The sequence below is a fragment of the Mesitornis unicolor genome, unplaced genomic scaffold, assembly GCF_000695765.1.
Source record: "Mesitornis unicolor isolate BGI_N332 unplaced genomic scaffold, ASM69576v1 scaffold44587, whole genome shotgun sequence".
In the NCBI taxonomy this organism is placed as follows: domain Eukaryota; kingdom Metazoa; phylum Chordata; class Aves; order Mesitornithiformes; family Mesitornithidae; genus Mesitornis; species Mesitornis unicolor.
Window position 1 is genome coordinate 1 of NW_010196601.1, and position 27,063 is coordinate 27,063.

Sequence of the window (27,063 nt, forward strand, 5' to 3'; positions counted from 1 at the left end):
AAAGGAACGCCTCGGATGCCGGTGCGAACCTCGGCGCCGTCCAGGTGAGCTCCCCCTCGGCCCCGCTGCCTGCAGCCGCCGCCGGCCGGGGAGGGCTGCCCTAGCCTGGCCTGGCCTGGCCTGGCTTGGCCGCTGCGTCAGACTGAGAACAAGCACCGGTTTGTGCTCCACTCACAGCCTAGATTTACCCGTCCGTGGGTAGATTCGTGTTGGCTCAACGTGGCACTTTTACATTTTAAGGTTTAAGCACTTTTAAAGCACAGTCTAAAAAATATATAAAATAAAAGGCTAAAAGTGTGACTTTTTCAGGAGGCACATTTAAGATCAGTGGATCTGAATCACGTCATCAGGCTACTGGAAGATTCAGACTCAGTAAGTAAGCCTGCTACCTTGTTATTTCAGTTACACAGGTAGTAACGGGGCTTAGTAAAACGTTTTATACAATTACTTTGGTACCTGCCTTAAATAAATCAGATTACGCTGGTGGCTGTGGCTGAAAAGCACAAAGCTGAAGTGTTTGTTCAGGTATTTGAACACTTCTAAAGATGGTCATTGTAATAGAGAATGCTATCAATGTTGGTTTTATATTGAAAAAAAATATTTATATAACCCTGTATGTCCTCACACAGGCACTTTTCAAAACAAAAATACAAAAGCATGTGCAAAATTTCTAGCTTATATGGGAGTTTTTGAGTGCTGAAATCTACAGCTGAGAAACAGTAATACATACAGAGTTACTGAAAGCATGCCAGGAATTTAGGTAATTGCTCAAGTTAACTGCTAACATTTCTCCAGGGACGTGATTTTAAAGGAAGGTAAAATACACAAAGTTGAGGTTTGAGGAACAGATATGACTACCTAGGCACACAGGAGAGTGTAATCTCATAGAGCTCCACAATCTGGTTTTGGTCTCTGCAAGAAGATTTGGCAGACTAAATTCACTAAGACATCAGTTATTTTTGATCTAAAAACATGATAATTTATATTCCTAAAACGAGAACTCATTTTAAGTTAATGCCCCACAGAGAAATAGTTCATATCTTTTGATACAGAGCTGATAGAATAAACTTACAGACTGAAGAAAAATGTGCTGAATTATATTGTTTACTGCTTCTCTAGAGAGTATAAGATTTATGATAAAATGCCCTTAGGATTCTGGGCTTGTAGATTCCTGAACGACTTTCTGGCCTGCCCCAAGTTGCAGTGCTCTGAGGTGCTCGGAAGAGCTGGAATGAATGCTTCGTATCGCTGACACACCCTGGCGTATCCTCACTTCAGTTGGTTTCAGCCTCGAATCTGCAAACTGTTTCCTAGTGGTGGTAGAGCTCCACTCCAAGCCACTTATATCCACATTTTTATACATTTATGTCATGTGTGACATACATTTGGTTTTCTTAGTTGTGTTTCACAGATTCCCAAAGAATTTAAGACAAAGAACCCACACATTTGAACAAAAGATTGAGTTTTTAAAAGTCTCTTCAGTTACAAGAGCACAAAATCTGTATTTAGAAATGAGGCTTGATCAAGGAACTAATCCTGCTGCAAAGCACTTTCAGAATTTCATTGTGTCTTGTGATTTTTTAATCCGGTTTCCACTTTCATTTAAACTTAAAAGGGGTTAAACATAATCATTTAATGTTCTAAGACAAACTGTAATTAAAACCTGCTTTTCATTCTTTGACTTAAGAAAGATTTGGAAAAAGAGCAGCTGAAAACTCTCAAGAAGGTAGTCAAGCGTTTTGAAAATGGGGTTGTATCCTTTTTGCTGCTGTAGAATTCTAAAGTCATGGTGGTTTATGTATGATAATACTCTGACTTTTCAGCAAAGCATTTTGTGATGTGCTGTGCTTTCTCATGGAGAGCAGTGATGGTTCACATACGTTCTCATCATTGGCCTTGTGCACGCTTGGCCAAGGCTGGTAGGTTAGCAAGATTCTTGGATGCTTGATTCATTTGGTACAAAAGACAATAGAGGGATCTCACTTATACAGTGGTTGAAAGAATTCAAAATGCAGTTAGTGTACTTTCAACTCAGAACAGACAAGCATAATAATTGTCATTATTTAAGAAGTAGCAGATAAAATAGTACTGACTTCCAGTGAGGAGACATTTTAAAGAAAAATAAAGTCATACTAATTTATCTGAAACTTTTTTTTCATATTTACAGTACAAATTGAAAGGCTTCCAGTAATCGGAAGTACTAGGGAGGGTTTAGTCATATGGAAAAATGTGATTAATTTTGTACAGTTCAGCTGATTGCTGTAGTGATTTAAGCTATCACATTGCTTCACAACTGAGTTGTGGCTAAGCACTTCCAGGCAGTTTCCATGAGTCAGGATTGGGAGTAAATTCTCATTCTCAGGGTTCTGTTCAGTTTTGATCTTCTGCCTCTACCCTAAATTAGATAATCTCAATAATGTGTTGAGGTCTAGATTTTCAAACTTTAGTTAGTCACTTGGAACTAGAGTAGGAAAGAATTTAAATACCTCAAGGCTGTCTCAGAATTTAGACAGGTAAATCTGACACTGATGTAAAAACTTTTAAGCCCATATTTTTAGAAATTCAGTGCTGAACTTCCAGTGAGTTCAGCTGATAAGAAAGCTCAATCAGATTTGCAGAAGTTGTACTTCTGAAAAAGTAACGCTGCTTCCAGAAGCCTAACTCATGTGCTTCATTGTAGATACCTAACTTTGAAAGCATTTGCCTTGTGTTTTCTAGGTTATGTCTTTAAAGTATGATGAATACAGTTTTCAACTTTTTCTTCTCATTCATAGCAGTACAAACAATCTGATTTCCTTAACTTTAAATTAAAAGCCCCTTAAGGATTTAGCACAAATAATTGAAGTTCTTAACCTGTGTGCAGAAAAAATGAATAAACAAGAAGCTTTCACTGAGCCTTTATGTGAACTTATTAAATTATGTGGGTAAGTACTTCAGGCTTTCTTTTAGAGATTTAAACACTGCTTATTAACATGTTCATACATTTTCTAAGGCAACTGACATATCCATACAGCATTTATCTACAAAGTATCTATTATATCACCCTTCCTTTTCATGAACTGTGGTTTCCTTGAGTCCAGTTTCTCTTGGCATGGAGGAGGGACCATTTTTGCAGTTCAGTACCTGTGGAGCTACGTATTACATCATTCAAAACTGTTCAGTAATTGGCCCCAGTTTGCTTGGAAGCAAGATTCCCCAAGATGTCTTAGTAAGTTGTTCTGGGACTGTTGCCCCCAGAAGATTCAGCAGCTGAGTCTTGCTGAGGTACGTTTTGCTGTTTCAAACAAGCTCTCTAAGTGAGTTTCAAAACCTGAAGTGACACAAAGACACTGTAATACCTGAAGGTAAGCTTTACAAACTGGCAAGCCATATTGCAGAAGAGAAAGAATCACAACAATTGGAGGATTTGGGATTTATAATTAATTTTAAAACATATCACATGAACTTTTGGGCATCTTCATTGTCATGCTGTACTTTAAGTTATTTGTAGAATAGAATTTAGGTGTTATCCAGACTTGTCAGTAGTTTTCCCCTCCTCAGTAATTTAATGAAATTACTTATAGAAGGCTTTTAACTACTGTTACTCCTGTATTTAATTATAATTGGAGAGAGTAAGGAAGAGAAAAATTATGCCAGATAGAAAATTAGTCTCATAATAAACCAGATAGTCAAACAGATTTTTACATAGCTTCATCTCAGCCATTGGGTTTAATAAACTTAGAATGTATCAGCTGATTCTTTTAGTTCCCTGCACATTATCCTTTGTACAGCTTTCCTTTGCTGCCACACAGTGGAAAATGAGAAAGTACATTATAAAGTTTCATTTTCTTCGGTGTTTGGCAGACACATGACAAAACTGAGAATGAGTGTATAAAGTCGATAAAATGTAGTTGTGAATAAGACTTTTCGTCTCTTACAGCAGTTCAGCAATAATTGTGGTTTCTGCAATGAATAAATTTTGGAAGATTGCACCCTTGGGTTTTGGTTTAATTTCTGTACTATGGAAATTCCCCAATTCACTACTATTGCATATGACAAAGAGAAGCCTGTAACTAGAGGGAAGGGCTGTGATTTAAAAATTCCTTTCAGATCCTAAAACTTCTGTAGCAAAATTTTCCACTCTTTCATAACAGCTTCTGTTTACCTGTCTTCTTCCCACTTTTTTTTTTTTAATATCTGTTTCTTTTTCCCTCCCCCATTTACTCAATTACTTACTCTCTCCTTTCTTTTTCTCTGGCCATGTTTACAGAGGTAAACCTACCGGAAAGCTGCTTCTACACTTACGAGCCGCAGAAGCCTTAGCATAATGTTTACTGTTAGAGAATTTTTAGCTCTTACATGTTTATTTCATATCTGTGTATTTTGAAAATGTTATTGAATATTTCTTAATATCCTGTTTTTTAAAAACATATTTGTCATTGGGCTATTTGGAGTCAGTTTACTGGTTTTATTTTTATATGTGTCAAGAGGTCTTGCCCAGGGATGTAATCTCTTTTTTCCACCTCTGCACATATGTATGCACAGTCTAGCTCTGCAATAGCCTGATAGTGCCTAGGTTCTAGGATTTAATCTTCCACATTTAAATTACATTTGTTTATTCAGTATTTCTTATTGCACCAAATATGAATTATGAAAATGTTATCTATGAACATGTACCAGAAGTGCCAAAGTGTAATTGCCAGATTATGAAAGTGGAACTTAGAGTGTAGAATCAGCATTGCACAGAGTGTATTTTTCCTGGGAAAAGTGTCTTTATTTGTAAAAAATGTCAAGGAAGAAAAGAAAACCTATTGAGCTTTCCTGGTGACTTGATCAAAGTGTTTTTCTGCAGTGCTTTAAGCATAGTTGGAATACTTTTTAATTTCATTTTGCAGATTACCATTTCTAAAAAAGAAATCATTTGATGAAGTAAGCTATTCCGTGGCAGTTTCAAAATCCATTGCACAACTGGGTGAGTGTAAACTGAGATGCCACAATAAAATTATTATTATGCCATAATAAAATTAACTGTATTATTATGATTTAATTGTTTGTTATCTCCTTAGTAAATATAAGTAATTTCTTTCAATTATTCATCCGGTCCTCTGTGCTTTTTAGTATTAGAAACTATCCTTATTTTGCTGCACAGCTAACGTGCAGATTAGCTAGCAGAATTACCTTTTTGCCAATATCAGAAGCTATGTGAGGTAACTTTATCAGTACCGCTGAAGAACTAAACCTCTCTATAGCCTGTTTAATTTTGTTTTGTTCTGAGCAATTGGGGTATTACTATAAACACTGAAGGCTGGGATAAGATGAACATGTATACTTCCTGCTTCTTTGAAGCCAAATGGAAGAAACAAGTGAGAAACAGCAATTCCTAACTCCCAGCTCAAACCTTTGAAGGCCTGAGACCCACACAGGAAAAATACAGCAAGTAGTTTAGTGCCAGGCCTTACTAGAAGTAGCAGTTTCTGACTTCAGCCTCCTGCTGTATCTGAGCCATGAGCTTCTATCTTTCAGAAATCTGTTTTAAAAGAGCTGTAGAAGATAAGGTGTTAAAGTCATGTCTTAATGTCACTGGACCTCTCAGTACCAAAATATCTTTTTATGACCTTTCATGTCACATTTGTGATTTTCAAAGAAATTACTGCAAGCACAGTAGATCAAAAAGGATTCAGAATAAGCAAAAGTGATATGTTACCTCACTTAATGGTAAGATTTAAATGGTAAAGAGGTAGCATAATCAGCCTGTCACACATTAAAAAAAGTATTAACCTTGAAATGGGTGAGAAAAAATATTTTTAGAAGTCTTTAATTTCACAGGTCCAAGCAGATAGCAGAATGGCCTCCTGGTTTCAGATAGTTCCAGATTCTCTTTAGGGTACCACATCCAAAAAGACACTAAAATCTAAAAGATTGGTTTTATTATCCATGTTAGGCACTGGGAGCTATCAATGGAATTCTCTTTATCTTATGGAAAAGGATCTTTTTCTGTGCTCCCTTTATGCCATATCACGTCTGCTAGAAGAAGAGTTTCTGGTGTGGTAATGATGACAACAGTCTAGTGTAGCAGCTTTCTTCTGAATTCCACAACTTCTGAAATGACATTCAGTCCTTCATAAGGCTCTGTAGCCATAAAGCAGAGGAGGTCACTTTTTCATTAACCTTCTGCTACTCCTCTAAGACTCCTTTGTCCTCTTCCATGTGAGCGCCCCATCTCTTGAGTATTTTATAATTGAACTTTGCATGAAATGACAGATTTATAGGAGATATGACCAAAGGAAACACTAAGTACTGTAAATAGAAGTGTTAAGATTACTTTCTAAAAAAATATACAAACCTTGTAAATGGTTTTTTCTGTTTCTGGCAGGTTATTTGATGAGGGTGCCAAGCTCTCGAGTTAGAATACAAATCTGTAAGTGTGTTGTTAGCTTTTATAATATGGAGCTACCGAGAAAACTACTTTCAGGTATAGCACAGTTTTTTCAAGTGTTGCAAGAAATCAAGTGTTTATGATCCAAGCTACTTTGAAATTACTCTTTCAATTAGCTATGGATTAATTTTTCTTTATAACTATAGTTACTGTATCTCATATATTAAATATATGATGTTGCCAAATGTGAAACTAACATGTTTTTATAGAAATACGTACTAAAAATCTGAAATTAGTTCATCAATGAACAAGGAATTAATTATTACATTTACAGAATTAGGATTAAATAGTATCCAGAAAATGTGGTTCTCTGAAATGTGGAAAATGGAGGAGAAAGAGTAGTTAAGATCAGAGTTAGAAGAAGGGAAAAGTAACTTTCAACTTTGTATATGTAGCTTGGAGAGAAGCAGCTCTGGCTTCACTTGTGTTGCTTGTGAGGGATAGATCTGAGCTCATCTAAATTTGTTTGAGTCCATATTATATGGACACATTTGAGCATAGGCTTTGAATAAATTGCATTACTTGTCTCTGCAGAAAGAGGCTGCATATGTGCACAAGCATGATCCTCTGGTATTATGGATATGCATGGAAACTGTCATCAGAACCCACTGCTATTTATTCTTTTGACTCTTATGGTGGTGCCAGAGGCTGTTATCAGGCAAAGTCACTCATGGATCCCCTCATAGAGGTGCACAGACAGGATCGTGTGCTGTGAGACAGCACTGGATTTATAGGCAGCCAAGCTTCTGATGAACACTGTCACAGTGTGTATCCAGAGCGCAGGTGAGGGAGCATGCTGGATCTCAGTGTGCTCCCTTGCTGTGTTCCTAGCGTGGCACTAGTTCCTGTGCCCTCTCGCTAGTTTTCATTTATTTTAGGAGGCCTAAAGAAGCTACAGCTGCAACGGCGTTCACAAGATTATGGGAATATGAAAGCCTATAAATCTGTTCTTACCTTACAAACAAGACTCAAATCCTGCAAGCAGCTATGTGTGTATTTAGTTGTATATCTGTAAATAATTCCATCAAGATAACTGAGTGTTAAATACTGAGAGATTTTATTCTCTTCCTCCAGATTTAGAAAACAAGATGTGTTATCTCAAAAATGAAGAATGTATTTCAGTCTGACTTAAGTAAAATTCTTCATCTCTAAGCATATATGAAAATCTTGCCAAAGTTTGAACTCACAGAGTTCTGTTACCTAAAAGTGATACCAACTTAAAGCCTATCAGAGTTTATGCTTTGTTAAAACTCCTTTCACCGTGTGCATTATCTGCGTTTATCAATCTTGATTTCTTATCATTGTATATATACATATATTTAAGCTATTTAAGATAAACTTTACTTCCAGGAGTTAGCACATAAAAATATAAATGTCTCGGTGCTTTCCCTTCCCCCATAATTCAGTAATGAAATACGGATTTACATATATATAGACAAAAGTAAAAATGGGCACACATTAAAAGCCAGGCTTATAAATCAAAGGTGGGATTCACATATTTTAAGTAATGTGATCATAGAAGGCATTAATTCCCTAGTGAATAAGGTACAGAAGAGAACTAGGTCCTGCAGCAACAACTTATTGCATGACCTGAAAAAGGTTTTTTGCCCCTCTATAACCCTGCTTGTTCTTTCATTCTGTAAATTCTAGGAAGCAATTAATTTTTTTATATAGCATTTTAGTCTTCTTGAGGGTAAGTCTGTTGGATATGCTTTAGGCACCATTAATACTCAGATACAAGGAAAGCAGCTCTTGTTGTTTATTAGATTTTTTTTTCAACTGGTTTTAGGACTAAGGAAATATGATACTCAGTTCTCAATCTTTTCTTGAGAAATTCTGAATATTATTATAACTAAAGCTATTAAATGTGCAGGTTACCAGCCAACAAGTGCAAACTATAAAAATCAGATGGCTGAATTAGGAGGACTGGCAGAAACTCTCGTATTGTCACTAGCATTAGTTGAAAATCAACTTACTGAGAAGTTGTGGGTACTTAAAGCTCTCCAGCATCTCTCCAGCTCCGGTTAGTACAAACTGTTCCTTCAACAATCTCATTACCTCAGATCTTGGATCATTTATTCTCTGAACATGCCTAAACCAATTACTGATCTACAGGGAATAAATTACTCAGATTTTCATAATTTCAGGAGTAAATTGCAGACTTATGATGAAGGCCCAAGCAGCCAGCAGACTCTGTTTGTATCTAAATGGAGTGGATCCCTCAGGACAGCTGGTGCTCCGCTCCTCAGAAATCCTATGGAACCTGTTAGAAAATACCTCAAAAGAAGAAGTTGTTAATCAGCTCAGTAGCTTGGAATGTGTACAGTAAGTACAGGGAAGCATTTTATGAATTAATACTGTAATACTGGAGACATCTATAGCATTGCTGTTGTGTAGCATTTTGTTTGAAATGAATTGAGATAAAATACAGAAGGGGAATGGAGCTCTCTCATTAAGCCTTTATTAAGTTTTCAGTATTAACACATACGACTCTCCAGAATGGAAACACTGTCGCATCAGACCTCATAGCCAAGCAGCCCCTGATTTAGACCCCTCAGGCTTCTGTTTCTCTTTCAGCAATTTAGATAGTGCTGTGGTTTGTGACTCACCAGGAAATGATACAGAGTATGAGAACTGCCTGCCAGGTAGCTTACAAAATTGGTGGCCAAAGTCCAGCTAAAGGTACATCCAGTCAATGCCAAAACTATTTCATTATCAAGCCTCTCTTTATTTCATGAACACAGCACCAGTTATTTCTGTAAAAGAGCAAGAAGGAGATCAAGGTGCTCTGCTGTGTAGTACAGAGGTATAGCCCTATCGCTTTGTATGACGAAAAAGTTAATTGCACCATTTTCAAGCTCATGTTAGGCTTGGCAGGCCAGTTTTACTGCACTGTTGAAATACTTGTTATAAAACTAGTAGGAAATTCTGTGCTATGATACATGAGGTTTAGTTCTAGATCCTCTGCTGGAGTAAATAACAGGTTTTCCCTTAGTGAGTTATACTGTTTTAACTATTTAGAATTAGACCATTTCTTCTCAATAGTCATTCAACAACACCCAGTTCTATGCATGAGTAAATACTATGCCTGTCTATTAATTAATTATAATACATGCAGTGAAAGTCGTAATTTGTAATACACACACCTTGCATATATATTGGATGTCTAGTGGTGCACATAAGAATCCATTTCATAATAAAGTTTGAAGTTATTTCTCTTGCAGTTAAACCCTAAGACTTTGAAAAGTATCATGCTTAATAAGGATTCATGTACTCAGAGCTGTCTAAAATTAGAATATGGAAAGGTAAAATGCATTTCACTTCCTTTTAAGTGCTTTGAAAGAAGTATTTGTAGACCTTCTTATCCATGGTTTCCGGCATTGTGATCGTCAGCTACGGAATGACATCTTGATGATTGCCACATTACTAGCTGAAAACCCTGCAGCACCTATGATTGTAAGTATTTATAGTTATATTCCAGAGACTAATAACTTCTCCTTTGCTATTACATACTCCATATTTTTCCCCGTTAGGTTTCTCATACTTGTTCTACTCTGTTTTCAGTGCTTTTCTCTTCCTTAGATCTGCTGAGCAAGAAATTATTTTTCTTTCCACAATTCCATTTATGTCAAGAAGACTTCAAATCTGCAGGTCACCAGCCAGGAGTATAATCATCAACCTTATTTGATACATAGAAAATTACACTAACACTATTCATGTGCAAAAGTTAATGTTAACTCGTGTATTCTTGTAGAGATTATCAGATGTGGCATTCTGTTACAGTGAGTTTTGCACTAAATCTCATTCAGTACAGGGAGCACAGGCCGTAATCAGATGGCCCAAACTCAGCTGAAATATTTGTGCCTCGTAACCGGGAGTAAGAAGAGACCTCCAAAAATCATCTCAGAAGCTCTAAATAAGATGCTGAGAAAATAATTACTTAAATTGAGTTAATAAGAGGCACATAACTTCTTTCTAAGACTAGGTCACTTAAATGTAGTCCAGAGTGCACTATCATGACTCACCTAAAAAGCAGATGACTCATTCTTCTGTAATATTCCCAAATTTTTATGAGGAAACTGCATAGAATCTAACTCTTTGCATATGTTAATATTCTTTTACTGTCTTGTTTTACAGCTGAGATTTAGAACTTTAAATGAAGTTGTGACATACATACTAAATAATAAAGCAGTTAAATTCCTGCTTATGTAGACTATTGGCTAGGAATGTTACTTTCAGGGAATTAATTTCTCAACTTGAGTAGAAGTTTCCCAACTGGTTGTATTACTAAATAGATTTTATAGTCAGGAATGAAGATTACAGATTTTTCATTCAAGCTTTCCATTTTACCACTAACCATTATGAAATGTCTGGTTTACTATTGCAGCAACATATTCAATGTCTAAAACATTCAAATTGTTTATCTGGCTGTAGAAACAGGGCATGCATCTCAAAAGCTGCTGTGAAACTGATAGAACAGCTTGATGCTGTGGGGGAGTCTGTGTAGTGTTCTGTGAGCTCTGCTCCTGTTGGGAGCTGGTGGAAAGCTCTGAGGTGGCTTTGCAGAGTACTGAGACCAAGCATATATAGTTTGTTCCTCAAGAAGAGCTGTGTCCTGGTAACTGTGACTTCTAATCACCTCAAAAGAAAAGCTCATTTGCATTTAGTGTGCTACATAGACACCCCCTGGCCTTGGTCTTCTCCGAAATGATAGTAGACACATTTGTCCATCTTTTGGCTTTCTAGGAGCTGTGAATTACAAGGTTTTATTTTCTGAAATTTTAATATGTAGTATTTGTAAATGCATGTTGCTCATAGACACAGTTTTCATGTGCTTACTTGTAAGTGCACTGAAGTTGGATATAAGTGTACTAGTATGCACAATTGGAGGCACAAAACTGTATGTACTAATGACCCTGATGTATAAGTTTACATATGCCCAAATGCATTTAAAAACCCCAACTCTTAACAGTACTGAAAATACATTTTTTGTTGTAGTTTAAAGTAGTGAATACATGTGTTTGGGACTTCCCCACAGAAGTTCAGACTTGTACTAAATGAGACATGGGGTTAACTAATTGTACCCTTAGGACTGTAGTTAGTTAGTACTGTACAATGTCCAAATGGTTGATTTCTTCGATAAACTCTGTTTATTCTGCAATAGGATACATTAAACTCTGTGTTCTGCAGAAAAAAAGCAAAACTAAAATGAAATCATAAGTCTTAATTTCACGGCAATTTAATTTAATTAATATATATCTTTTTAATGCCTACTAGGAAAGTGGATTTACAAAGCTGTTAATAGTACTTGCGACATTTACTGAAGGTAAGAGATTTCATACTGCATAATTAACACTGTTTTTACTTTTAGTGATGGTTTTTTGATAACTTCTCTGCAATTTCCTTCACAGTTAAAATTCCCAATCCCTTGATGAAAGGTCTTAAACTTACCTACTCCTATGAGGACTTCGAGCTGAAGAAGTTACTATTTAATGTAATAGGAGTCTTATCTAAAAACCCATGTGCTGTACAGGTAAGTTGTAACAGAACAGAAGATACAGTAATCAAAAAAAAAAAGGTCAAAACAATCACAAGAATATTAAGCTGTCCATGTGACATAATCCAGTAGACTGAAATCAGCTGTTCTCCCAATCAAGAATTCATACATAGCTTCAGACCAAGCCCTGCTCTTTGAAAGCAGCATAGTTTCTGTTTTAGAAAAGTTGCAAACCTAGACCATGTTAGGAAAATTAGCTGACAAGTGACTGCAAAGCATTATTGAAATACATTTGAAGAACATAATAAAGTTTAACAAACTACAGTCTGTGGGAATGCTACAGAATATAAACAGAGTTTGTCTGTACTTGCAGCATTAATGACATACTTTCTCAGTTAAAAATCATTTTCTTAGTGTAGGACAGATAAAGTTGACTCATTGGTTTAGATTTTTCTTATTTGCATGTGAAACCTGTAAGCTGTCTCTCTCTTTCTCTTGACTCTGCAGCTTCTCAGTGAAAATGATGTGATGCCAGCTTTGCTTTATTATGTAAAACCAAATCAAAAGCCTGGATTTCGTGACTGGTCTGCTGCCCAATATGAAGAACTACAGCTTCATGCAATTGCTATTTTAGCTTCAGTGGCTCCCGTAATATTAGATAAATATTTGTCCTGCCAAGGAAATACTCTACTCCTTGTGTTTCTAGAATGGTGTCTAGGCCAAGGTCAGTAGATGCTCATGGCTTTCATACACAGTAACCTCAAAACACAACTCAGCTGGACTTACTTTCTTTGACAGAAAGCAAACATATAAACCTCATTAAGTCAGAATGTTTATTTGTCAATAGGTCACTTAGGAAACTAATCTTCCTGAAAAAACCACCATAGTATTTTTCTCTACAGAAGGATAAGCTGATGCCCCATTCCCTGTGTACCACTATACTGATATTCCACCAGTTGTGTGGGCAGCCACACATCTGTACTGCCCTTGTTTAGAGCTGGTCAGATACACTTACTGTGGCAACAAGTCCAACCAGTAATTCCTGCCATGAGACAGGACGCATTCCCTCAGATTCAGAGCTGTACACAGCAAAACAGCTTCCAAACTAAAGCTGGCTTGTAGCCATCAGCTAAGAGTATGGACTAAGCAAAAGGGTAATTAATTGCACCCAGTTTCATGGTCTGGTTTACTCGGGATGGACCTCATAAAATTGATAACTTAGGAAGAATTTTTCGTTTGAGTCTAATGGAGATCAAAGGTTTGATATTACATGTCATGCTACAGAAGATATGTTGAGCTTTGGAGACCACTCATTAACTTAGTAGGGTTAAAAAAATTGTTGTAATAAATTTAAATGTTAACCAAAATCATACCTTTCTTATGAATGTAAAATGTATAGCCCTACACAGGAAGGCTTATTACTAGATGTTTTTAAACAAGAAGTCTTTCTAATGTTAAGGGATTTTTTGTTTGTTTGTTTTAGCTTACTTACACTGATAAGCCTGTTTTCTTCTTTTCCTGAGCACATTATTATTCTGAACATACACTGTCTGCCAAAACAAAAATATACATTGTGATTGCTCCACAGATCCTTTCTTTGGTCAGGGTAACAGTTTCCATGGAACAGGTGGTCGTGGCAAGAAGCTTGCACAAATGCGCTACAGCCTGAGAGTGCTGAGATCTGTTGTGTCCCTTTATGATGAGACTGTGAACCTGAATTTGTGCGACCAGGGAGCAATTGGCCAGCTATTGGGTAATGCACAATTTGTATTGCTGTACTTGAATTAGCATATTTCTGTGGACACTAAGAATGTTCATCCTTTTTCATGTACTTTGGTTTTAGTGTGTTACTACTTTGACTGCTAAACTAAAAAACCTAAAACAATTAATCCAAGATATAATTGATTTTATTTTTAATTTTGTTACCCTTTAACACACAGAACTGAAGGAATTAAGCAAAACAGCTGTAAAAGCCTAGGTGCTTAATTCCAGGGTGGAAGCTGCCCCTTCTCCCTTTATTACACTGCATTTGTTACATCTTATTTTCATTGTGGTAGCCACTAGAGACTCCAGCCACGAGTTGTGTTCTGCCTAAGTCTATTATGATGTCATTTTCCATAGCTTCTCTTTTGAATAGGAGAAAATTAATAACACTATACTTTTATATTAATAATACAATGAAGAATAAAAGCAGAATAAAACTGCTTAACCACTGCTCCTGCACTTTAGAGCTTTTTCTTGTTCAGTAACACATACCTACTGTTACATTTGGGTTTAAGTTTCAATGCACGCTGTTTTAAGTTCTTTTCTTTCAATAGTAAAAAGTTTCTAGTACTCTGAAAGAGTCTTGCTGGAAGAAACAATATAAGTAAAACCCTTTGGAATTCAAAGAGTGTGTTTTAATAGAAAACCTAGAAATATAAGAAATATATCCTCAGTTGAAAGTTGAAATCCAGTGAAAACTGTGGAAACATACAGATTTTAATGAAAGCAAAATTAACACTATACCTTACATATCATATTCAAGTAACTTTTCTTACTTTGGGGGAGTTCTGTGTCTGAATGTCCTCTTTCACATAATGGTTCCAAGGCTGATTTTCTCAGTAGAAGTGGTATTTTATGTCTCTCCCACATTTCCACTGTCAGTACAAACATTTGTGAGGCTGTACATTACAGCAGATCAGAAAGTTCATTGCCTTTTTCTAAGAGTTCCTTAATTCAGATTAGTTCCCTGAATTCATTGCACTGGCGCAATGCAAGGGGCAGCACAGAGACTGAACTAGAAAGAAGTCAGTGCAAGCTGCTGTCGTTAACTCTGTCACCTAGATGAACATTCATGACATTCTGGTTTCAGAGTGCTGCACTTCTGTAAGCTATTGTAAAACCCAGGAGTTAGATGAAACTGAGTATCATGAGTAAATACATTTAATAACCCCTCAGTGTAAATTTGATTTTTTTTTTAAATCAGCAGCTGTAATAGAATTGTGACTTGTGTATAGGACATTCACATGTATAAAATATATTCATTTATAGATATCCTAAAGTATGCAGCAAACAAATCCAAAGAGAAAGAAGATGCCATTCTACTGGAAATCCAAGCCGATATATTATTTATTTTGTCTGCTCTCTGTGAAAATGATTTCCACAGAAAGGTATGTATCTTTCTACCTTATACTGTGTGGAAAATGTCAAAACATTAACGTGTATTTTCATTTAAATGATACCTTTTTTTTAATTCCAAAACAGATGTCAGTCACTAACAAGTCAGGGTTGACAGCTAGTTTCTGTGACAGTTAACATACAGAGCCAGTCAGAAATCCATTAGCAAGTGTCTAGTCTATTTAAATGCAAATTTAGATCATTTTAAAACTACTGTGTATGATAATGCATTAACAAATCAGATTAACAGATTGGAAAACCTGAAAAATCTCTTTTTCTTACACATATCATAAGTAATATATCCTGCTCTAACAAGTGGGCCAAATTTATTACAGTATAAATATTTACATTTTTTCAGTTTCCCATGTATTTTCTTGTATGTCGCTATTCAGTAAATATTATTTAAGAAATATACTGCTTTAATTAAAAAAAAGGAACTCTTCAGCTGTGAAGGAGTGGATATACTTATCCCATTCATTCAGATGGATCCAAAGATGTTATATAGTGGATTAGGCCACAATCATCTCCTCTTCAGTGCACTTGACTGCTTGTGGTTAGTAAAGTGGTATTTTAGCAGCAGTAAAAAAGGCAGGTCTTGTACTTCAAGTCTGTAATACTATGGGCTTTCTCTGCAGATATAGGCCTTTCTTCTGTTTAAAATGTGTAAAAATCCTTCATACAATTTGACTGATTAAAAATGATACAAAATAGACAGAATATTCTGCATGTTTTCTCTTCTAAATAGAGGTTCAGTATGACAGCCTAACTCCCTAGACAGCCATCTAACTCCTCACACAGAGTCACCTCCTGACATGCAGTTACCTACGGCTTTCTAAGAGGTATATGGTTAGAGTCTGTAAATAGCTTCAGAGGAGTATACAGAAGGCAATAATAGACCAATATTAGCTAAAAAGTATGTAAGCATAAGAAAGAATGTTTGTAAACTGGCTATATTGGGCTAGAAATTTTTAAAATATTATTCTCAGAGAACGCCAGTTCATAGGAGGATAACCAAAAGTTAACTCGTTTTAAGGCAGAGGTTGATAAATTGAAAGCCAAATGATATGTTTGTCTGGGAGAAAAGACTTAGTCATGCAGGAGATCCCATCAGTTTCTGTGTTAATGACCATAAGTGAGGAAATAAGAGAAGAAAGTAATAGCTCCATGAATGCTGATTTTATGATCATTTTAAGCTGGGAGAAGCAAACTCTGTTGCCAAGAAAACAGTCTTTCTTCTCTCACCCCCTTGATTCTTCTGGCAGAAATTTTCACACAGCCCTGCAATAAGCCAGATCAGGGACATGATGTAGCTAATTTTAGCCTCTTTTACTGAGTTAGTTTTAGTTCAAATCCATATTTGAATCCAATTCATTGTGAACCTGCCAAATTTCTTGGGCTGCTACAAGGAAGATGTGCCACCTGCAAGAGAAGAGCAGTCAAGTTGGGTATATTTAGTTAAAAAGTGTAAATGGAAAGGCATGTGAAACTCTACTCCCTGAAGGTAGGAAGTGTATTGCATACCAGATATATTTATGCAACTCAGTAAAATAAATGAGATGCCTGAAGAATGCTCTAAAGCATAAAAATGTTTCTACACAGTGAAATTATTTCTGTTTAAGGTCCTGTGTCATTGGATATTACGTTGCAGAGGATTATTTTCTTGAAAAACAGGGCATTTTTCTCCTTCTGGATTTGCTGGCAGTAAGTATTTTTATTCTTGTTATTACAAAATGAAAGAGTAATAAAACAACACAGAAAATTGCATTATTTTTGTTACAGTATCTATTATAATACTAACAAAAAGTCCAGTGTATGTAATTTCCTCAGGTAGGAAGGTAATCACAAACCAGAGTATCTACTCGGAAATGATTGGACAGATTTTTCCATGTGTCGTTTTAAAAAATAAGTATTTGACAGAAGGAGTTTTAAATTTACCAAAAATATACTCTTTTTAAAAAGAAAATTCACACTTATTTTGGATTATGTGTCTGTTAGAAAAGCACCTCAGTTCTTGCTTCATACTGAAGTTAGTAAGAGCAGAGTTACCATACACGTCAAGGCTTTGAAAGTTTTGATGCTTAAAGTTACTTTGTACATGTATTTTGTATGCATAGCTACATCTGTGGGTCTTGGACACAGAGCTGGCACAGGCATTTCACCTCTCACAAAATAAACGTGCACCTTCCTTGTTTCATTCCCTCCACATCCTCACCAGTCATACTGCCAGCCTCTGATGCCCTTGCAGTGCAAGGCTGCAGACCTTTCCAGGCTTTCAGCTGCTGCTAAAAGATCTGGCCACAAAACAGAACCGGTGCTGTGTGGTACTGCTCAGCCACTATCTTCAGAGTCTGGTTCCTACAAAAATCAATCTTGGTAGCAGTACATTCTCCAGCATGTGAGCATGAAGTCATGTATACAAAACCTATAATGTCATTCTGCACACATGATCCTACACTCATTCGCCTCGTATTCCTTGATTTATGGAACTTTACATGGCAGGATTGGAGAAACCTGAAAGATTTACAAGTTTATACACCAGTTTTATGCAAATAGTTGTGATGAAAAGCTTGCAGTTACTTGATCAGATATTGCACTATTTCTCCTTTTTTTGAAGGTAAACTTCACTCTTTTGAACAGTTTAAAACATTTTTTCCTTTTTCCTTCATCAAGTTAAAGCAAAAGAACCTGTGCAATATAATTCTTGGAATCTTGGTTGAATTTTGTGACAACCCTAAAACCACTTCGCACATCAGTACCTGGCGAGGGGAGAAAGATCAAACAGCAGCTAAACTTCTAATACAGTTGTGGAGACAGGAGGAGTTGGAGCTAGGAGTCAAACGTGATCAGTATGGAAGGATTGTTGGTAAGTTTTATGATGCATGTAAGACTGTGAGCAGCTCCATTGAATAAAGTAAAACACAGATAGTATTTGCTTTTGCAGTCTGAATCCTGATGAAAGTGAATTACAATATTTATAGCTTTATGTTGTAGTTCATACCAACCCCAAATACAGCCTTCTCTGTATTTTGTTTAGAGGCTGGCCACTAAATAGCATTTTCTACATCAGCTGGGAATGAACCAGGTAATGAACAGAACCATGAGTAGTATCCTGAACAGCTTTTCTAATGCTGGACAGTTACGCTACTTAATGCCTTCCACAAAAGGCAATTTATTCTGTTGTGTGTTGTAAAAAGAAGTAAGGAGAGTGCTATGTTCTCACAGATCTTTAGTCATGCTAATTAGTATTTCCTGGCCCAAATTATGTTTAAATTCCTGGCCAAACTATCAAAATTATTTTCATAGTACCTGCAAAGGTGGAACTGTCTACTTTTGGAGGAGGCATCACAGAAAAGAATATGTCCATTTCTGTCTGCTAAAGATCCTCATACTTAATTATATAGATAGAATTTTCTCTAAGTTTATTGGCTTTGGGAATATACTACCTCTTCATTCTTCTACTCTGTTTTCGTGTTTTGAAATTATTAGACATGAAGAGACCAATTGCTAGCAGCTTCCAGAATCAGCAAGAGGTCATCCCCATGCCTGCCAACTGTCCCAGCTTTGCCATCATGGAAATTTCAGAAAACATACGGGCAAAAATTTATTCATTGTTGTGCAAGCTTGGTAAGAAAAGTGAATTCCCTTGCCAGTGTCATATTTGTCATTAAGCTGAACTTGTTCACTGGCAATCAATAAAGGGACTGTTAGGAAGAGTTTTCCTAGAATTAAACCTAAGATTTGCTTGAAATATTCTGTAATTTGTTTTCCCACACACAATATCTCTTTCACATATTTTAACAGTTTTGTGTTTGGTTTTATTTCCCTAGATTATGAAACACTACTTTCTGCAGGTGTTACTCACCAATCACATTTTCTAGCATAACCTCTAAGTATTCTCACTTTTTTTTTCCTTGAGTCCTTCAAATTGTTTCACATTCTTTTTAATCTGAGATGTCCCAAAACTGAACACAGCATTCCAGCAGAAGCCTCACAGCCAAAATAACCTACATTACTCTACTCACCATGTAAATAAAGGTTCTGACATTAATATAACAATTGCTGTGTTCATAGCGGCATGATATTTTTTGCTCATTTGGCTCAGAAACATGTACTGTTATCTGCCATCCTGGATTTGTACAGATGACTATTCCTAAATTTAGATTTTTTAATTTATCCTTACTGAATTAAATTCTGTGGGTTTAAATATTTTTACAGATTGTCAAGTTTCATTTGCATTCTAATCTTTTCCTTCAAAATGCTGCAGTCCCTCCTAATTCTATGTTGTTTGCACACTGAATACGAACACTCATTACACACTTGTCTAAAAACCTAAACTGAAGTCAAGATATATGATACTCTTCTACACATATAAGATTTCTTATCTGGCTGTAGACAAATACGAGGTCTTCGTTTTTATTAATTCATGATACTCTTCTACACATATAAGATTTCTTATCTGGCTGTAGACAAATACGAGGTCTTCGTTTTTATTAATTCATGCTGGATATTGATGTTTTCACTGTTGCCATTTAGCTGCATAAAAATTACTTGTTTAATTATTTGTTTCAGTCTTTTTTCAGGAACTGAACTAAACCAATATTCTCCAGCTTGTCCTTTTCCCTTTTTAAAAATAGACATTATGTTTGTTTTTTCACATTCATCCTCCACAGGTTCAAAGTTGATCAGTAATTTTTCTGAGATTGCTTCAACCAGTTCCCTGGGTAACCTAGAGAACCAACTGGCTTGACAACATCCTTAGTTTCTCCAATAAACTAGTTCTTCCTAATTAGTTTTTACTAATTTTATTAGTGTTAATTATGATAAATGTTGGAAAAATTGAAATATTTTTATAGTCTTTTCTCAGCGTCTTCCTTGTACTGTAGTCATTCTGTAATATGGTAATCTAGAAAAAGTGTTAATTGGTCTCTATTTATGGTTTTTCCTAACTTCAAAAATGATGTAATTATATTCTAATAGATAGATACCACATTCCCAGTTACTACACAGATGGTATGATGAAGTCTAAAATGAGATTTGATAAACTTAGAGATAGGGGTATTTTATGAAAAATCTATTGTAATTAGCATTCAGTATGCAAAAAATGAGGCATAGTCTCAGCAACCATACCTCTCTACGTTATTCTTTTACACATATTGTAAACATATTTTTTAGAAGATAGAGTCATGACGCTCAAGGCATTCTGCAAGTCTGTGAGATGGAGGACACCCTCATTACACATCTGTGAAAGAAAGTGCCTATCACCCAGTAATACAATTCTGTTGGCTACTTCACAGCTAAAGCAAGCTCTATTTGTGCTGAATTGCTTCTTTAGAAACCTGTGACCTGTGGACTCAACTGTTTGTCTGCTTTAGCAGATCAAACCCTTACCACAAAAGCATAGCAAAGGCAGTACTATCCTGGCTTTCCAAGTGACTGGAAGGTCACTGGAGCCACTCATAAGTATAGAGTTAGTACAGATAGAATATATTACAGAGAAAACAATTTTTTTTATCACCAGCCTGACTGATGTATCTGTGATAAAGATTTTGCATGTGATCATATGACAAATAAGATGGTGTCTTTTTTTAGAATGTTATATTTTAAAATAAATTCATAATGTTGTTAATTACTGACATGATCTTTTAGGTTTTGAAAATTTACCTGGCTTATCTGCTAATGATATTGTCACAGTGGCTATCATACGGCGTTATATTGATTTTAAAGTGAGTATTGTGGAAGAGAATGTTAATACTGTATCTATGTTTGCAGAAATAACAAGTATATCTCAGGTTGAAGCAAACAACCCTTCAAAAGCTGTCACCTATGTCACAAGTCACCTATAGTTTCACAGAGAGTGTAAGCCAGTATTTACCAGCAAAGGAAACAATCCCACCTCCATCCTTGCAGCACTGTACAGACTCTTCCTCTGTACTGCCACAAATGTTCCTGACTGCATAGAAAATAAGACCAGAAACCAATGTTAGTTACAATTAACTAAGAAAAAATAGTTTTGACTGTTTGCCAGCTCAAGAAACAGGAATGTGCCAGGGTAGGACTAAGAAATTGGAGAAGGGGTGGAGAGTTGGACTGCCTCTTTGTGCAGCAAGGTCAGGTTAGGGGGACAAGGGAGGTTTGCTGTTAAAAATGACATTAAATACACATTCTGGTAAAGGTTTTCTGTGCTTTCCCATCTTTGTCCCCACTTGCAGTATCCATCCATACCATCAAAAGTTAAGAATGATGTGCCTATGGGAAACAAGAACAGGATACAAACTTTGTAGGAGCCATCCTGCTTGAAAGATGCTTCAGTTTATGCCAATTTTCTGCTTAGAAACAAAGTCTGTGAGAGCTTGAAGTGTTCAGGAGCTAGAAAGACTCCATCTTTAGTCGATAATTCCAGCTTCTGTCTCATGTTGGAGTTTGCTCTGATAATGTGTGCAATTTGAGATTTTAAGATGCACCCAGAAGGACAACACTTCACTCTTGTAATTTGCTATCTTACAGCTATCTGTATTTCTTCTGAGTTTCTGTAGTTACCAGCATTCCTGTTACTGCACTGTGGAGTCGAGCTTGAGCTTGGAAAGGCTTAGGGAAGATTATCATGAATGAATTTGGCACAGCATTACTGAAGTCTAACCTTGCAGAAAAATTCTGGGAAATGAAACAACAATAAGGACAGAAATTGTTGCTTTAATATTTTTTGAATAATTTGAACTGAAAAAAGAAATATCAAATAGTGTGGTGTGTATTTCACACACAGATTGGAGAAGTTTGGAGTGAACTGTGTGCAGAACTGAAAGAAGAATTTGAGCCTGTTGAATCAGATAAGGAAGCCTTGAAAGTTATTTCAGAATTATCAGAAGAGACTGGAAGAATGGTTGCTGCTCTTCAGACTGAAGTGCTTAAAAGTCAGCATGACCAAGAAATCCAAGAGGAGGAAAAAACATATACAAAGGTAAGACAAGGAATATTTAAACAAGCCCATGTGAAGCTTTTTTGTCAACTTATATGAAGATTTTCTTACTATATAGTGTTGAGAATTCTGTATGTGTACACTGCTCAGCAGTAAAATTAGGTTAACCTCAGTTCTCCCTATTTTTATAATTTTGCCAATATTTAGAGAGTAACATGCAAAAATGAAGCACTATCATCAGTGATGCATCAGCAATAGTGTAATGAGAAATGATCATTATGTTGCTATAAGAGTTGCACCTGTGTTCATCTGTAGCAGATAACAATTTAAAGTATCTATTACAGCTACATCTGCTTCTTACAATGAAACATAAGCCTCTGTTATAAGCTCCCTTGGCTGAATATTCAGAAAGCTTCATTACTTCACAAAGCAGGGCTTAGTGTTTCCCAGCATGCTGAGAGTGAGCAGATATAGAGATTTTCCAGCTTTGGCTATAAGGCAAGCATTTACCATTTTTGCTCATCTACTGTCTCATTCTCTCCTGCTTTCTGAGAAGTAAGATCAATTCGTCCACTTGTCTAAAATCTCACACTAGTGTTTTTGAAGGATCATCATACCTTATGATGCCTGCACTTTTGCCACCAGAACTGATTCCATCTCTGTTATTTGGCATTTGAGAGTAAGAATATACAGAAATTGTTCCTGAAAAAATTGGAGCTCTTCCAACATCTGTGTTGTTGGAAAATTTGTTTGCAACAGAGAAAGTAAGTCTTTTTTTTTCCTTACAGGCAGTGTCCTTAAAAGTCCTTAAAAGGATTTCACTACAACATTATAATTCAATCTCAAGTGAGAGGGATGAGCTGAGGTAGCCATACTATCCAAACAGCACAAGCAAAGAGTTCAGGAAAGCTCATTAGAATAGGATTGTGTTGCATCTTGTAAATCTCATTTCTATTACAGATCCAAACTATCCATAAGCAGAGAGAGATGGTAAATAAATCTTGGAAAAATTTCTTGACTCGGACATCAAACTATGAGGCATTGAAGGTAAAAAATCTGAGTGATGGAGCAAAATTTACACAGTGTGGTTATAATAATTGGGAAGTTCCAAACATATTTATTAAAGTATTATGAGGACTTTCAAGTAGAAGTTACAGTAAATATTCTATTCACACAGACGTAGAAGAATGATCTGTAAGATGTACTGGGAAAGCTACACAATCTTTGATTCTTCTGCTATTCCATGATTCTATGATTTGCTCTTCTGATTGGAGTCAAAAGCTGGGGATCAACATTCTTTAGGCACTTGCAATTAGGGGGGTATGCATGTATATATGTATGTGTGTGTATATGCGTGTGTGTGTGTGTGTGTGTATATATATATATATATATGTTTATGTGTATATTTTTCCTGAAATTGTTTAAACTAGAAGTCTGATAATTCTTTTCTTTATTTTTCTAATGTTTCATTCCTTGTTTTTAATACAGCAGATCTTTCAAGATGGGAAATATTTTATGATGAAAGAAGTATCTTTTAGCAATATTTGCACTTTTCCAAAAGAACATTAAAAATATTAGACTCCTAGTTAGGTGGTCAGAGTAAGTTGGAGAATGAATGAAATCAGACTTAAAAGAAATGCTCTAGCAGCTGAATTTGACTTTTCTTTATTTCCCAAAGGAGATGCAAAAGAGAACCATTTACTTCATGTGCAAGCAATTCACTGGCCTGTGGTAAAGATCTATGCTAGAATTAAAAATTAAAAAGGGCCAGAAAAAGGTTTTGGAGAAGTACAGGCTGGTTATGTTTAACTTATTCCCTGAAAAGCTGTTTCAGGCATATAAGGGACAAGAAGGTGTTTGGAAATGACTGTCATGGATTTACCAAGGACAGATCATGCCTTGCCAACATGGTTGCCTCTGGAGGAGGAAGATGGATGTTACTTCCCTTGGCTTTAGCAAGGTTTTCAGCAGAGTCTTGTGAAGCATCCTTGTAGCCAAATTGGGGAGATATGGACTGGACTACCTATAGGTGTTGTCCACTTCAGCTGGACTGCAAGTTGAATGAACTTGGCTGGACTGATGGGCTCAAAGGACAGTGGTCAGTGATTAAAGTTTAAGTAGCAGTCAGTTTTGAGTAATACTCCTCAGAGTTAATTATAGGGTTGATACTCTTCATAATTTTAATTAATTACTTGGCTATTGGATCACTATGCAACCTTGTCATATTCATGCATGATGCTGAGCTGGAGGAAGCAATCCATATGCTGGGAGGTAGGGTTGCTATTCAGAAGGACCTTGACAAGCTAGAGGTTTGGGCCAACCAAAAGCTCATGCTGTTCAGGAAAATAAAATGTGAAGTCATGCATCTGGGATGTATTAAGGTTGTCATGCATCAGTACAGCCTGGGGACTGACTGGCTATGTAGATGTGCACTATGTATGGAGTGACAAGCTGAACATGAGGCAGCAGTGTGCTCTTGTGGTGAGGAAGGCTAACAGCATATGTAGCTACATTATAAAGAATATAGCCTGCAGGTCGCAGCAAGTGATTATTCCCTTCTTGCTCTTGTGAAGGTATGTCCATTTATTGTGTTTTTATGTCCCCAGTACAAGAAAGAGTCACAAACCAGAGGGAGGGTACTTACAATTAAAGGCCAACAGAATCATCACTGCATTTACTTTGTCATTTTGTTTGTATATTTTCCAACAAGTGCAAATGATAGAATTAATTCTGATTCAAACAATTTTGCCTTTTTTCTAACTATCTTTAGAAAGCAAAAAGGCTTCAAGAAAAATCAGTAGAGGCTTCTAGATCTAAATTGAAGACTCAAAATGGAGCAGTCCATTCTACTGATATTAAAGGCCTTGGTACAACAGTAAGTAATCCCCAAATACATTATTATATTATTATTATTTTCATTAGTATGTAAGTGGTTTGGGGTTTATTCTGGCTATATATGTGTGGTGCTTACTCTTTCTTTGTTAAGGTTTGTGTTGATAAGCTCCAAGCACGTAGGAAAGAATCCGTATCTCCTGCAAAGCACTACTTCTTTTGGCATATCCTCAGACAACAGGTAGTTGGTCAGAATGAGATTCCATATGGAAAGTGTGGGCAAGATGGTCCCCATGCTACTTGACATGTACCTCTTGTGGGACAGCCTTTCATGAAAACTTTGCTGAGGTCAAGACCTCCATCATTTATTGCTGGGTATATCTGTGCAATCCCTAATACATCAGGACTGTCTGCAGATAAGCCACTTGTTGCATCTGCAGAAAAGGGGTTTTTTTCTCATTTCTATCAGTTAATCGAAGTGTGAGAAAATACAAGCCATTGTTAAGATCTTACTCAGGCATAACTGCATATTTAGATGTTGTTTTTTAACAAGCTGGGATAAGACATGGGAGCATCTCTATTCCAGTCCCTAACTGCTTTTGAGCTAGCTGGATGGTTTATGAGTAAGCATCACTGGTAAGGAGGATTTTAGGGGAAGGATAGCTTCTTTGTTGCTTATAAGTTACTCTTACATGTAAGGAGAAACAAGGAAATACATGAAGTGCTGTTTTCGAAATTGTACAAAGGCAAGAGGTTCTCTTATCATGGGCTCTCTAGTATGACTGAGTCATGACAAGTAAGGTGGCTGCATCCTGAAAAAGCAATGTTTGATGTGATGAAGAAAGGAGGAGCTTAATAGGAAGCAAGGGGATGCTCTCAGAACGCTGGACTAGGATTTTTATCAAAATATCTTAGCCCTAAACTTCTGAAATCTATGGAGGGACACATGTGAATGCAAGATGAAGTGGGCTGGAAAAATTCTTTACTTGCATATATCGCTTAGACTGTTAATTATCAATATTTTGCAGAAAGTCTCTGAAAACATGAGATATAAACATGAGTATTCTGGAAATTGTTAGTAGAGAGAAATACATGGTTAGATTTTATTTTAAAGACTTGGAGTTCAAGCCAAGATTATTAATTTCTTTGAATGGAGAGCATTTAGCAAGAAAATATTGTCATAGTTCTATAATCAGTATTTCTACAGCTGTAAACAAAAACAAGGAAAAGGTTAGCCCATTTGCAGAATAAGTGTATTAAGAAAACAAACACATCACAACATCAGATCAAATCCTTGGGTACACTGCTTAGAAGAACTACAAATGACAGCTATGGCTAGTCACTCAGGGATTTTTATTCAAAGACTTGAACCTATTCATTATGAAGAGTAGTAATGGAATTGTCCAGTAGACTGGAAAATTTATGTCTCTCAGTCTTGGAGTTTCCCTGGAGCAGTAGTTACAGGCGATTGCATTCTGAGAGAAACAGGGTCTATTCCCTTTTTTTCCTTTGATGTATCAATGTATAGTGAAATTCCAAGGACAAAAACTATGGCTGATACTAGGTACAAATCCAACAAACTTCTGTTGTCATAAAGGCTTTATTTTCCTCTCCTCTATTGATAAGATCAGACATGAAGGCAGAAAAGCAGAGTACATAATGGTACCTGCTGAAAAATCATTCTCTCTTTTCCTTTGTACTGATGGGAACAATTTGTGAATTTAGTATAACGGATCGTTTGAGTGGACCTTGGAAATCTCAGCATGCATCTCCACCAGATGAATAATATTTTTGAAAGACAGTTCATGATTTAACTTTCAGCTCATTTTAAATGCTAGCATGAACGTCAAGCAATGGCTTTATTTTGTTTTTCAGATTGGATCTGGTCGCTTAGTAACTGTTGAAAGTACACCTCCTCAGTTAATTGGAGGGCCACTGGCTGTTACAGACCTTGCTCCTAGAAAGCCCTCTGTTTCTGAAGAAGCCTTAAAAAAGAACAAAAGAGTTTAAATGTTGCACTAAATCAAGAAGGATTTGGTACCTGTAGAATAGATAGTGTTATGAACAGTGCTTTTAATATTTTAGTTAACTACATGTATATTTTAGATACAAGATAAAATCTGTTTGCAATGCTTTGATGAATTGCATAGAACATCTTGAGAATAACATATTTTCTTTTAATTAATTAAAACTTGGGGATGATTTATTAATAAAGTACCCTGTACAGTATGGTATAAAGGTATGTTG

At 36.2% G+C, this 27,063-nt stretch overlaps 1 protein-coding gene across 1 annotated transcript; it reads left to right on the plus strand.

Annotated features, from left to right (window-relative positions):
- The first annotated feature begins 15 nt into the window (after positions 1 to 15).
- CFAP69 (cilia and flagella associated protein 69) lies at positions 16 to 26,826 on the plus strand. The gene is made up of 23 exons (XM_010188537.1): positions 16 to 44; positions 324 to 372; positions 1,688 to 1,753; positions 2,815 to 2,924; positions 4,875 to 4,951; positions 6,353 to 6,451; positions 8,289 to 8,438; positions 8,563 to 8,740; positions 9,748 to 9,871; positions 11,693 to 11,741; positions 11,827 to 11,948; positions 12,420 to 12,636; positions 13,501 to 13,665; positions 14,946 to 15,064; positions 15,506 to 15,624; positions 16,691 to 16,772; positions 17,742 to 17,934; positions 18,558 to 18,695; positions 20,718 to 20,794; positions 21,832 to 22,026; positions 22,945 to 23,031; positions 24,755 to 24,859; positions 26,692 to 26,826. Exons 1-23 carry the CDS (start codon positions 16 to 18, stop codon positions 26,824 to 26,826), a joined length of 2,685 nt encoding a protein of 894 aa, XP_010186839.1.
- The last annotated feature ends 237 nt before the right edge of the window (positions 26,827 to 27,063 follow it).